This window comes from Bacillus rossius, chromosome 15 (genome assembly GCF_032445375.1).
Source record: "Bacillus rossius redtenbacheri isolate Brsri chromosome 15, Brsri_v3, whole genome shotgun sequence".
Taxonomy (NCBI): Eukaryota; Metazoa; Arthropoda; class Insecta; order Phasmatodea; family Bacillidae; genus Bacillus; species Bacillus rossius.
This window is the reverse complement of record NC_086342.1, coordinates 7,500,199-7,515,330: the sequence shown is the minus strand read 5'-3', so window position 1 is coordinate 7,515,330 and position 15,132 is coordinate 7,500,199. Positions and strand designations below refer to the sequence as shown.

Here is a 15,132-nt window from a genome sequence, read left to right as displayed (position 1 = left end):
GCGACCACAACCACCACCACTACCACAACCACCACATCCACCACGCCTCAGGTACACCACGGTCGACTCCCACCTCTCCTGCACCTGCTGACACATCCCCAGCCTTCGATTCACCAAGAACGCTGGTCACATACCATCCAGAAGGATCCCCGCAAAATTTTACGGAAACTGAGTCCACTTTCTTTGGACATAAATCTAATATACCTACATGTAAGTTAACAAAATTCAAAAAAACCCTTGTCTGGTCCACAGCATTGTGTGTGCGCGTGTGTTCACCTTTGTTCAGAGCGAAACATCCTACAACTTCGGCGTAGTTTCTACAAAGATTCAGTTATTCTAAATAACGGAAGATCTCGTATTTTTAGTTATTTTTTTTTTAGTTAAAATTCTTCGTTTTTTTGAGATCCGTAAATTTACTGTAATTTCCGGTAGTGTGGCCAATGTAAGAAAGTGCTGAACTCGGCCACGTTACGTCTGTTTGGAGATGCCGCTCCGACAGACACGTGTTTATTATTATTTATTTATTTGGTGTGTTAAAAATACTAAAGGGGCTCACCGCACACGTACGATGTGCAGGGCTTCAGAAGATGCCACGTGATTTTAAAAACCCCTCAAAATGTCCGAGTGGTGCTCGATAACTAGAGACCTTCAAAATTCGCGGATTCAATGACCTCCAGGATATACTCTACTACACTCTACACACTCGGGAAAATGCCACCTGTTCATTGGCTGCTGACTTGTGAGTCGTCTCGACTGAGTGTCTGTGATTCGACACTTCTTTGAGTGAGGGTCTCTAATTGGCCCTCATTACTCCAGATTAACAGTGAACCAATTGCAGAAGCATCGCTAAGGTATAATTATTTGAATTGTAGCATATCACGAAATGAATCCGCGAATTTTGCAGGTCTCTACTGATCACGAATAGCATCAAAGGGCATCCTGAAGGCGGAGTACGTGTAGGTGCATGCATATTTCGCGCAAATATCCCGAGACTAGCTGAAAGTAAAAAAAAAAAAAAAAAAAAAAAAAAAAACTTTATGGTCGTCGGTGTTTCGTGATTGGTCGAACTTCTCTCAGGTACGTGTCGACCACAGCAATCACAGTAATTCAAGCGGATGCAGTACCTCCCTGAATAACTTTCCAGCAGAAATTACTGCAAAAAATTAAGTGAAATTATTGTTGAAATTACGATTATATTTTTCATGGTTTAAAAAAATTATGCCTGGATGAAACATCTATTTTCTTAATAAATAGTCAGTATTATGTGGATAAAAATGTATTTAATAAATGTAAAAATAACTATGGCCACGTGTTGTACAAAAGGTGCAGCATTTCAAACCAAGTCTGGGCGAATGGTTTCCAATCTTTTGTAAAAGTAAAGAATTTTTTTTTTTTCCTCTTGTGCGATGACCGCGCCAGATAATCGCTGCTCCAGTTACTCGGCCTGTCGACGAGGTTCCGCCCGGACACCCGGACGCCCGGACACCCGGACGCCTGGACACCCGGACGCCTGGACACCCGGACGCCTGGACACCCGGACGCCTGGACACCCGGACGCCTGGACACCCGGACGTCTGGACACCCGGACGTCTGGAAACCTGGACGCCTGGGCACCCGGACGTCTGGGCACCCGGACGTCTGGGCACCCGGACGTCTGGGCATCCGGACGTCTGGGCACCCGGACACCTGGGCGTCCGGACGCAATGATTCCCGGATATCTGGACGTTTGGACACCCGGACACCTGGACATCAGGACACCTGGACATCAGGACAGCTGGACGTCAGGACACCTGGACGTCAGGACACCTGGACGTCAGGACACCTGGACGTCAGGACACCTGGACGTCAGGACACCTGGACGTCTGGACGTATGGATGCCCGGACGTCTGGACGCCCGGACGTCTGGACGCCTGGACGCCTGGACGCCTGGACGTCTGGACGCCTGGACGCCTGGACGTATGGACGCCCGGACGCATGGACGCCCGTCGGTCTCGCAGCGACGCCGTGTCCTCCGCCCCAGCGACGCGACGCGACACGTCACAGTCTGACTCGCAGCTCGACGACACTCCCGCTGTCGGCGCCCCTCTGCCCCTCTGCCCCTCTGCCCCTCTGCCCCTCTGCCCCTCTGCCCCGCTTCCCGCGAACCGTGTCCGACGTTTCTGGCGCGTGGCTCGACTTCCACAGCGCGCGCCGTTCGTACCTCGAAGTCGCACTTCCGTATGCGCGACATGGAAAATAAAAATACGAGATTGAATTTTTACGATACGCGTAAACTAGAGACCTGAAAAATTCGCGGGTTCATATCGTGTTATGCTAAAATTCAAATAATTATACCTTAGTGCGGCTCCTGCCATTGGTTCACTGTTGATCTGGAGGACTGAGGGCCAATTAGAGACCCTCACTCATAGAAGTGTCGAATCACAGGTTACCCAGTCGAGACTACTCACAAGTCAGCAGCCGATGTATAGTTGGCATTTGCCCGAGTGTGCAGAGGATATTGGAGTCTATCCTGAAGTTCATTGAACCCGCAAATTTTTCCGGTCTCTAGCGTACACTATGCAACAATTTTTTTACAGGATTAAAAAAAGATCACATACGTATAAAAATTATATATAGGCTTTTAAATCTTGTTCTTTAGTTACTGATATTGAATACTGATCCATGTTATCGAAAACATTTATTTATTCTGAATATTGGTAGAAATTGTGTATATAAACGTTTTCAAGTGTGTTTATTTAAGTGAAGTATGTTCTTGCATGTATAATTTATTTGCATTACATATTATTACATTAATATTTAATAAATAATGAAAATTAATTAAATAGAATAATCATCCAACATTAATATTGGTAGAGACCCGGAAATTTCGCGTATTCAAAGTCCTAGTTGTGCTGAACCCATGTTTGCTTTTCCACTGGCTGATTTCTTAGTGGTATCCTGTCTGTCCTTGTTAATCGACACTACCTGATTCGCTTGCTTCTCTCTTACTTGGGCTTCGTTGGCTCACGGTCGCTGAGGGGCGTGTCCAAATAACTGCTGTCCAATCATGAACAACGTTCAAGAGTTATTTATCTTAGCTGCCTGTTCCTACCACATCGTTTTTTTTTGTTCTGTTAACCTTTTTGAAACGGGAACAGGAAAGTGTAATTTCACGTGTGTTCTTCTATGCTGCAAAAGGACACAAATTGGGACAAAGAGTTCAAGTTGGCCAGTGTATTTGGAACATGGAGAATCAGACCATCGCCCACAACGCCATTGACGTCAGAGGGTTACGTGGGCCAATCGGCGAACAGTGTCCGTTGGACACAATTTAGGACATTGTAATTGTATACGGAACTTAAGAAAGACATACAGAGTGAGTCAGAATTCGATACACTAACTTCAGCTGAAGGTCCATCACGATTAAAAAAATTAAAAAAATTAATACAACTTACGGTCCAAAGTGCTTCTCAAGGGTGGCATACATCTTTGAAGTCGGAGCCGAACAACATTTTCACTGTAAATAATAAAGAAGATGGAATAATCAGCGTCTGGATTTTGGTTAAAAATCAATAAAGTTCTACAACCACCGTCTGTCTGTGTTGGCAAGGTGGATGATAAGTACGACACTCGCTGGTGCTTCTAGCACGATGTCGCCTCTAAGCGCAAGGCTCTGAACTGGCGAGCATTCTTCTCGTCGTGCACACGAAATTTGAGCGGTGACCGTGACATTATACGGTGGAGAAACGAAGATAAAAATGTGTAATGCAAGTCCCGTAAGTGCTTTACACCTAAAAAAAATTACTCTGAAAACACGTCTTTTAAAGCTATTTTAATTCTTCTAAAAAAATACAGTTTTAAAAACTTAATCCGGAATCAGAAGTGCTTATCGGCCCCTCAGCGAATCCTTAAATTCTTTTCGTAAGCAGACCCCCACTCGGGATATCTCGAGTAGTTTTGAAGTCGCGTTGTTTTCCCTGAAGCTCTGCACACCGTGTGAGTAGGGACCGGAAAAATTCGCAGGTTCAATGACCTCTAGGATGGACTCGATAGCCCTTTACTAAGGCTACTCGGGCAAATACCACCTGTTCATTGGCTGCAGACTTTTCAAGAGTTCTCAACTTGCTTGCCTGTGATTCGATACTTAGGTGGAATGAGGGTTTCTCATTGGTAGAGACCCGGAAAATTCGCGGGTTCAATGACCTCCAGGATAGACTCCAATATCCTCTACACACTCGGGCAAATGCCAACTGTTCATTGGCTGCTGACTTGTGAGTCGTCTCGACTGGGTGGCCTGTGATTCGACACTTCTATGAGTGAGGGTCTCTAATTGGCCCTCAGTCCTCCAGATTAACAGTGAACCAATGACAGAAGCAGCACTAAGGTATAATTACTTGAATTTTAGCATAACACGAAATGAACCCGCGAATTTTTCGGGTCTCTACTCATTGGCCCAAAGTCCGCGACACGAACTGCGAACCAATAACAATAGCAACGAAGATGTACAATATGTAGCATTCTAGCCTGTCACGAAACGAATCTGTGAAATTTTTCCGGTCTCTACGTGTGTGTGTGTGTGTGTGTGTGTGGACGGGAGCCTTAACGGAACGCGGGTATGCCGCCGATGCGCTGGCTCTCTCGGTGTTGGTTGGCGGGGGTTGGGGGGACCTGGGGTCTCCGTGGACGTAGGGACCAGTAGCGGTCGGCGGCGGGCCCACCTGCCTACGGAATAACCGCGCCTCTCTCTTCCTTCGACGCTACGTGAGCCGCCCGCCTCCTCCTCCGCCGCTACTACCCCGCCTGAAGACGTCGACCCAGCGCGGCGGACCCCTGACCTCCGACACGCTTCACGTTGGCCCTGTCACAACTGACGAATATTTACACCCCCGCCCCCTCAATAGAGTTGGAGGGGAAGAATTGGATGAAAAACTGCTTCTAATTTTTCTGTATCCAATATATTTGGACAGATAACATCAAATACCTAGGTTTTAAATCATGTCACACTGTCGGACGTTTATTTTTGGTCTGAGCTATCTCAAACGTTTCAATAAAAAATAAATATACGGAAGCCGTTTGGAATCTGGGGCAAAATAATAATAAAAAAAAATAGAAAATTCAAAATGGCGAGGCGTTATTCCTCCTAAGTAAAAAAAAAACGGGAAAGAGTATTTCAGTACTTGCCAGAGATGTGTTAACATACAACCTGGGTAACGAGCAAATTCATCAGTTTTCATGTTGTAAATACAAAGATAATACGAAACACGGACACGAAATTTAACGCAGAATTCTTAAAAAAAAAAAAAAATAATAATGCCGAGCGCGATAAAAACATACGAAAATTGTTTTTATCTACTACATTTATTGAATCTTACGCAGTTTCTGCACTCGCAAAGAATTCGTTGCTGTGGCAGCTAGGACGACTAATTGGATCATTCGATTTGCAAACTGAAATTTTAAACGGTTACGATAAATTCGAAAATTACTTGGAAAAATGCTAAACCCCGGTTTTGGGCCTGATTGAAAGAAAAGAGTTTTTTTTAAATACTGCTCATATTTTTAAAATTAATTAAAAAGGTAATTGTTGCACGAAGATATGTGGACTGAAATAATTAGCGGATGCAACATTTTTAAGCAACTATAGTTCGATTGAAACGAGTCGCGATAGTAACCAACGTCCACTCACCACCATGTTTGATTATCAGACTGTCCTCTTCCTGTGCGCAGGTGCACCAACCTATACTTCCTGGCCACTCCAGAGTGACCAACCACAATGCCCTCCAGGGCGGGAAGTTTTAAAATGTTCGAAGTCTATACATTACACTAAACATGCTTAAACTATATACACAGAAAGTCGGAACAGTAATTATGAAGTATCCCTTTGGCTTTGTGAACTTCGGTTCGCGTGTTCCGCCACGGATGGCAGCACCGTGTGGTTACGCATTTTCGTTCCACGCGACTCCCGTGCGATGACTCGTCGGGTAGATGTTTTCGGGCCGGGCAGTACACGAGCCGTTGCGCGTCCATCGTGTCGCATTGTCGGTGGCACGCGTCCAGGGGTTCCTCTCCAGCGTGCCGGGGACTCGCGTCTAGGAGCCAGCCAGTCGGCCATTGTTTACCCGCCCGCGCTCAACCCTGATTGGCTCCCGTGTTCCAGGCCGCGCGGTTCGGAACCTCGGCGCCCTGCGTGCAGTAACATGCTCAAGTTCTGTCCGGGGGCCGGCGCCAGAAGCGGCAAGTATGAGGTCAGTCGTAGCGATTCTTTATTTCCTCTTTTTCTTTCTTTTTTGTGTCGGCGCCGCGAGAACCGGTATTAGAGACCGGAAAAAAAAAAATCGCGGTTGCATTTCGTGATATGGCTGAAATTCAAAACACGTGTACAATTCTGCTGGTTCTGCTATATTGGCTCGCGGTTTAACTGGAGCTCTCTGGGGCCAATGAGAGACTATCGACCAAAGAAGCGTCGAATCACAAAGCTACCCAGCGGAGACGCCTCACAATTTAGTAGTACCATTGAATATATATAACTTATAGAAGTCGCGAGGGGATAGGATTTATTATTCCAATTTTCGGATCCAAAACTGTGGTAGTTGTTAGCTCCGCCGCTAGACAGCTCTTCTTTCCACAAGAGGGTACTCGTAGTTACCAGCTTCCACGCCAGAGCGCTGTAGCGTCGTTTTTTTCAAGGTCGTGCGCGTAATTCTCTGTCTCACTCTATCGAGAGGCGGTGCCTTTTGTTGAAATCCGAGCGCTTAGATACGGGCGGGCGCAACTGAATTGGAGGAGTACGGCCACCGAAAAAAAAGTGCGGTTAAAAGATGCCAACATCAAAAATTAAGTTTTAATTATAAGAAAACTACAGAAATTTCTTAAACGTAATAACGTAAAAAAAAATACTGACATTCGTAGTTCAGAATTTATAAAATGTGTTAACGGAGTGGCGCATTGAGTAAAATGGCAAAACATAATTTGGAATAATTCTTGACAACGTTGAATGATTTTGGTAGCTATGAAACAACTATGGCTGCGATGACTGTTCAAACGCGTGCACGTGTTGTTATTAGTAACTGAAACTAATGTTATGATGTCATACTTTGTGGCTATGCAGTTTATAATTTTTTTAACATAAGATGAAGCTTTTTTACATAATGTTTTGGCTGTTTCGTAATTCAAAATAAATAATCTTAAACGTTATATGGTGAATATTCCCAGTAACGAATGACCACAAAAAAAAATCAATTTTGCCAACATAGATCTAAAAAGTTAACGATTTACTATGTTAAGTTGCTTATAAATAACGCACATTTCCCGGATCTCCAAAGAAAATAAGAGTTTGTGTTAGAGCATTGAGTTGCCACTCTTTATATTCCTTGCTTTGAGGTTAGATACACAAGTTATGCTCGTAAAAACGATGCGCAAGTATTTTGAATACAAATATATTTTCTTTTAATAACCGAAAGGTAAATATTATTTCCATGAAATATAATAAAATACTTTAAACACAGACAACATATAAGAGCTATTTTTTGTTTATTATTCCATCTGGCGTGATAAATATTATATTTTAAAAACAGTTTGTGGATTTTTAATATAAAATAAATATTTATTTATGACATCAATTTAAGTTGTTCAAAAAATTCACTTTGGTATGAATTCAACCAAATTCATGTTATTCAGGGCAGAAAATTAGAAACTACCAAAAAAGATTATCTACGTTGCTGTTTTGTGTAAATCTGTGCACGGACTTTGTAAGTGATATATTTATAATTCCTCATTTTAGCAACCCATTTTAACACAAGAGAAAAAGGATTTTATACTAAAAATTATTATGTTAAACCATTAATTAGCAGGAAACATGTATGAATAATCTATTTAAATTTGCATTTGAACAGTGAATATTATTTTGCAATATAAATATATTTTATCATCGTATATTACGGATGAAAAGTTTGTATTTCCATCTAATCAGAAGTATTATGACACAGTTAATTAAATTGCTTTACAAGTTTTTATTCACATGAAAATCATTAAAAATTGGTTGGGAAGTTATATAAATATACAAAAACAAATCATTATACATACAATTTTATTATCTTAGTGGATTTAAATTAATGGTGTCCCAGTGACTACTGCGAAGAAAAAAGTCTTGCGAAAGGTTTCCTCGTAATTGAAATTCGTCAAAAAAAATCTATCTCTCATTTTTGGTGACATTTCTGACAAGTGGTACGATGAAATTTGAGACTGACAAATTAATGTTGTGAAGCAATAAACAAAATATCACATTCGTGAACTACAAATGTATAGTTGTTTTTATTTTATAGTAAAAGTGTATCTAATAACCCGTGGCTTTGCTCACGTAATTTACGGGTATTGCTGATATTCTACCATTTTAAGAAAAGTATGTATTAAATTCAGTGGCGTAGCGTGGGTGGGGCGGAGGGGGCGGCCCGCCCCGGGCGGCAGCCCGCGGGGGCGGGTCGCCGGTGAAGTGGGTTGAGATCTGATCTATGATTCATTCATTACATGTGTCAGACACACTATAATGTTCCATTTTTATCTTAAATTTTGCGCACCAACTATTTTTTAATATTTATTTAAAAAAAAAACTGCGAAATCACTGACAGAGCTCTTTATAACGTTTGTTTGTTTACATAGGAACGGCAACATCGCATCACGCCGTGCGCGAGCCGAGTTGAGCGGCACTCCTTATTATGTTCATTACTCATACAAAATCTTTTGTTTCACGCGTCGGCCCGTGTCGATGCCTCTCTTTCGCTTCCGCTTGTAAAACCGCTCATCCTATTTTAACTTCAATAAAAGGTACCTCATTGCATGTGAAATTTAATTTTAATTAAGCACCTATAGAATGGGGGCGGCAAAATGGGTCTCCCGCCCCAGGCGCCGAATTGGCACGCTACGCCACTGATTAAATTCCAAAGATTATTGAAGAATTATACACAAAGAACTGTCAAGTATAGAACATATTTAATAAATAAAAATATTTTTACGGCTTATTTTTAATTGGTTTAGCGTAAGCCTATTTTAACTTTTATTTAAAATTAAGAACCTACCTTATTTTCTATCTCCCGGTTTAGTGACTTTGAGAATATATTTTTCCTTGATGAAATCTTAACTCTTTTCCATCTGACGAAGAAGCCAATTAAAAAATAAACTAAGACTCGCGCACTTATTGTATGTTAAAACTGCCATCGTTTTAAATTACTGTAATTTTTTCGTTATAGTCATGCTTAGGATAATAACATAATATGCCTTATTACGCATACATTTCAATATTCATGAAACCAATGCATTTTTATTTTAAATGTAGAGCAGTTACCAAATTTCTTATCTCGCATATTGATTTTTTGGTATGGCTAGTATTACTTAAACTAAATTTTTGAATTTTCACTGATGTACTCTTTTCACTTTTCTATGTGATTTAGAAAATATAGCAATATACGTAAACCAATTAAACCAAAATCATCCTGAATTTTTATTACCGAAAAAAGTTAAATACAAAAAGTTTTAATATGCGTATTTTAATATATATATATATATATATATATATATATATATATATATTGCCAATACTGATTTAGTGGGTTCCTTTTTATTTATTTTTAAAAATAATATCTACCCCTTTTACTACTTAATAGATAACATTAAATAAGAGAAGGTTGTTTAAGGTATGTTGATTTTCCTTGCCAATATCTAAAAGTAAATTTTTACAAACGCGAAATATAGTTTAAATAAGAATTTACTTTTAAAATTAAACCATATTTTGAACGGAACACTGACTATTGGCTCAATACAAAGTTTTAATAGCTAATTTTCACTTCACTCGGGTACAGAATCCCATCATTCAGTGATTTCCGTGGCTAGCTTCTTTTGGGATTTCATTATTCTCAAACGACGGTAAGGGAAGCTCCTCTTCAAGGTCGCCTAACGAGCTGATAAGACCTGCCGGGTAATTTGAATCGTTGGTCTGGTATTTTCGAAGAGGGGGGGGGGGGGGTGGTGAAGGATGTCGCGACTGGGCTGGTTAACCTAGTTCTGCCAAATACCGCCAGGGGCGTATACGGCCGATACACAGCGATGAAAGCGATCGCAGCGGCGGAGCTTGGAACTACAACAATTCTTCTGAGAAACCGGACAGAAAATTTAACCTGGGCTCGCGACTTCTATGCATTATATATATTCAATGGTAGTACCCAATGAACACGCGTGTTTACTTGAGAAGTGCAGAGGATAATGGAGGCTATATCCTAGAGGTCATTTAATCCGCGAATTTTTCCGGTCCCTACCCGGTATCTGTAATAGTTAGAGACTGGAAAAATTCGCACATTGGATAACCTCTAAGATAGACTCCACCAGCCTCTACACACTCCGGAAAATGCCACGTGCTCATTGGCTACTGCGACTTGTCACCTGTCAACTGGGACGCTTGTGATTTGATGCTTTTTTGGTTGAAGGTTTTTCATTGGCTCAAATTCCTTCAGATAGAATGTGAGCCAATCAGAGAAGCGATATAAAGGTACAGTTGTTTCGAAACCTATCATATCTAGAAATTAATCCGCGAATTTTTCCGGTCTCTAGTAATAGTTGGTTGTTTTTTCCCCCCCGTTCAGCACTGACCACCAGCTTGACTGCACTCGTAGTAGTTCCTCCCAGTTTTAGGCCCGTTCCACAATGACAACGGATCACGTAGCTAAAACGTAGATGGATCTTAACGGAACGAGTTTTCCGCATCAGCACGCACGGACCCGTACGGATTAGTTCGGCGATGCTGAACTCTTACGTTTACGTTGATATGTGCCATCACTCGGAAGCCGAGAGTTTTTCTGTTATGGTAGCCATGTTTATGTTCTAAATACGTTAATTTTTTTTCTTCAGTTATGAGAGTATATAGTTTTGTATTATTAATTTGTAGTATGTTTTTGTTATGTTGTTTAAAATTTGCCCTTGTTATAATATTAAAGCATTATATATATATATATATATATATATAAATTTTTCGTAATCTTGAAATCTCATTGGTTGTCATTTGTTACGTTTCTGTGCATCGTGGAAGCAGATAGTGAAAATTTCAGGGAAATCCGTATCAGTTTACGTGATCCGTCTCCGTTTACATGCCATTGCAGAACGAGTCTTAACCTTATCAGTAGAGCCATGATTATCTAGAGGATTCATTTATCTCCGCACCGGATATATACTCAGGAAAATGCTCCCATACAATTGGCTTTTTACTTGTGGATAGTGACTGGAAAAATGTGCGGTTTCAGCGACCTCTTGGATAGAATCCACGATCCTATTATGTATTCGGGCAAATTACACCTTCTCATTGGCTACTGACTCGTGACACCTGTTAACTGGGTTGATTTTCATTTGATATCTCTTTCAACGAGTGTTTCTCATTGGCTTAGAGTACTTCAGATGTACTGTCACCCAATCACTGAAACAGCAAATAGGTAAACGTATTTTGATTTCAGTCTGTCGCGAATAAGCGAATTTTTCCGAATTTTTCCGAATTTTTCCGGTCACTACTTGTGAAGAGTCTCAACTAGGTAGCATTCGATTCGATACTCCTCTGTTTAACAGTGTCTCATTAGCACAGTTTATCAGATAACTCGTAAGCGCAAAGTTATGAGTATTTCAATGTCAACCAATCACGATGCTAATTTTTCCAGTATTTACCTGTATATCCGAGGACTGTTTTTTTTTTTAAATCTCCGATGAGCTATAAAGAGGACCATTTCACATGACATAATAATGTTACTTATTTTTCTACGTAATCGCCGAAATGATCGAGGCATTTGTGATATCGCAACACAAGCTTCTCGATGAATTCTTCGAAGAAGATAGCCGCCAGTGAGGAGAAACACAGGGGCTGGCGCGTGGATATCTCTCTACCTCAAGATGCCGCTGTTAAGCGGGTGGACTAATAGTGCGGCGCATTCTGCCCCACTATTCGCGGGAGCCAGTGCGCCGCGCTGTTAGTCCACCCGCCTCACAGCGGCGTCGTGAGGAAGAGTGAGTTCCAGGCGCTGGCCCTGTACCTATATTCACCGGCGGCTAACTCCTTCGAAGAAGGCATCGAGAAGCTGGTGTTACGATATTACCAAAGCCTCGATCGTTTCGGCGATTACGTAGAAAAATAAGTAAAACCCTACTGTACTTTTGGTAATTAAATAATTATGTTATGTGAATTTGTCTTTTTTTTATATATCCCATCGGAGGTTAAAAAAAAAAGCCCTCGTATAATAATTGGTGACTGGAAAATATTTTCTGGGTTAATGAACTCGAGTATAGACTTAACAGTTTTGTTTGAGGGTCTGTAATTGGCCCAGAGTCCTCCAGATGAGCTGTTACCAAAATGAGAAGCAGCGCTAAGAATAACGCTTTTCAATTTTAGCCTATGGCTGAATGAATCCGCGAAATTTTTCCTGTTTCCATGTACGTTCAAGCCTTGTTCGATATCAAGGTCACATGGTGCACTTCACTGGGTAATCACTTCTCCTGGCTCAGGTGTGGGTATTTTTTTCATCCCGCCCCCTTTTGGACTTGGCCACGCCCATGGTGTGGTGATCCCGGGGGAGGGGTGGGGAATAGCCTGCCCCCTTGGAATAAAAAAAAGTAGCAAAATTGTAACTGTGAATCGGGAATGGTAAGCGTTATCACGCAGTTTTCCCTCCCCCCCCCCCCCCCCATCTTGGAATCCTACAGATTTTCGCCCATGGCTACACCCGCCAAATTGGGTTGTTATTATTTTTTATTATCTAGAACTATTTCTAAGGTTGTTTCTAAAAATATATAAACTTTGCATGCAGTGTTGTAGAGAGAATTTTATCACCATAAGTTATATTCTACATGTTATCTGGTATTTGTAAAGAATCAGGTAAATACTAGAAATTATTATTATTTTTTGCTATAATTGAGTAAAAAGGGGGGGGGGGGGGGTTAGAAGCAGCGAATGAGCGGTCAGAACACTCTCCATCCCGAATCCCGACGGGATCGAAACAGGATTCTTTTTTTTCGCAAGTTGGAAGCGTGGCGGACGTTGCCGTGACCTGTGGAGTTTTCTCGGAGTGCTCCCGTTTCCACCACCAATTCATTCCGTCGCTGCTTCACACCCATCTCAGCTCACGCATTCTCTAGGCTGGGCGGAACGACAGGTGTGTCCTTCGAGTGGGGCAGCCGGGCCTTACGAGTGTCAGCCCCTTTCCATCCATGCTGACCCTGCCTCGGGCGGGAAGCTACATGGCCATTTAAATTTTTAGTTGAGTAGGGACCACTCTCTAGAAATGTTCATTTTATTTTCATTTTTTTTTTGGTTTCACATCTGGGTAACACAAAATCTATATATATATATATATATATATATATATATATATATATATAAATCCAGTGTCCTGATGTTTGTTTCCAGTGAACTCTTCACCAAGTGAACAGATTTAGATGAAAATTGGCATTTATGTGTAATTTTTTCCAACTTGAGAGACAGGATAGTTTTTATTTCGATTAATGGTCTTAATAATATATAATTAATGATAAACTGATAATCAATGTTGATTGGTGTTTAAGCCCGGGAAACAGTGGGTACTTCGTCTCCATGACAACGTTGCGTGCTCGAGAGTCGGCAAACCATCGGTGCTATTCGTTTTTTCTTCGGTACATTACAAAGAATTGTATTAAATTTTTGTCAAAATTAATTAATTTTCATTTTATTTCATTTATTATAACTGTAAATAAGAGATTTGGTCTCATTTTTCCCCCCATTAATACAACCGTGCGAAGCCGGGTCGCGTAGCTAGTATAATATATAAATACATTTTGGGGGGGAAAAGTAGTAATATTTTTTCAAGTTATACGTATGAAAAAAATGATCAGAGTGAATTTTTACGATTCTCGCACACCATGAAACGAAATTTACACACGATGAAAAAAGGCTACATACAAATAAAAATTATCTATGTGATTTTAAAACTTATACAATAGTGATTGTTATAGAATACTTGTCCATATAATTAAAGCATTTATTTATTGTGAATATTAATGATATAAATTGTATTAATAAACCTTTTCAAGTGTATGTATGTTCCCGGACGTATGATTAATTTGCATTATAAATTGATATTTTATAATGAAATAAGTAATTAGAATTAAAAATTAGAACAAACATTCAGCATATTTATTGATTTTCATTTTTAATTTAAAAAAATGTCTATTATTTTATTAAATTAAATAATTTTATTCGCGAATTAGTTTGTTACTACGCCAAGTAATAAAACTTCTATTCGCTTTTTTTTTAAGTATCACAAAAAAATCGACAGAGCACGGAACTAAGATTGCGGAATATGGCGTAGGTGATCCAGTTATCCAGAACATTGTTCGTTGAACATTCTGTAAATTTACTGTAATTTATAACACTGTTAATTTTGACGTGACAACGTCTAATAAATCGATGAACGCTGGCTGCACTCACGAAAAAGGATGACTCATTGTCCCGTTACGCACATTGTCCCGTTACGCTCATTGTAAGCTTGCGCCGCATCTTTCTCTCTTCCATTCGATTGTAACAACCATCGATTTGACTTTTTCGAGGCACATTAATCTTGAAACACTCCCATTCGTTTCCTACTTTTCCTATCATCGTCCTATCCTTAACAGAATAACACAGATTGGAAGAAGTTAAATAGCAAACATGTATAAAAGTTATATTTAAAATAATCTCTTCGTTAAAGTAATAAACATATTTGAATTAACGAGTGCAAATAAAAGTAAATTTATCAATTAAATTGTAGATTTCATTTCACGCCTTTGTATCCATACAAAATAGTGATAATTCAATAAAAATGATTCAATTTTATTCATAAAAGTATGCAATCATTTCATCAATGTTTTGTTATGACGTTGTCACGTTAAACTATCGTCCGTAAACCGACTTTACAGACAACCAATTTTTTTTTCTTTTTTCCTTTACTTTCGCTGGCACATGCTGCACCTTGCCTCTTCCACTGTGTGCGGTGATCCCCCTCGATGTTCGGGCCGTCCTTTATCCTGCGTGGTGAGGAAGCCCTGCGAGAACAGCCACGCATCAAGTGTACGTTTTTTATTTAGTCTCCGCGCCAAGTTCGCAACGGGGTCGTTGGACACGAA

General features: G+C 40.5%; 1 protein-coding gene across 5 annotated transcripts in view; it reads left to right on the top strand.

Annotated features, from left to right (window-relative positions):
• Nucleotides 1-15,132, top strand: part of LOC134539366 (vinexin) — a 173,109-nt gene that overhangs the window by 23,545 nt on the left and 134,432 nt on the right. For 2 of the 5 annotated variants that reach the window (XM_063381352.1, XM_063381348.1), the window contains exon 2: nt 6,134-6,221. The exons of the other annotated variants lie outside the window; for them this stretch is intronic. In XM_063381352.1, the coding sequence (XP_063237422.1) occupies nt 6,134-6,221 (88 nt within the window). The remainder of the gene's footprint in view (nt 1-6,133; nt 6,222-15,132) is intronic. 5 annotated transcript variants of the gene reach the window in all.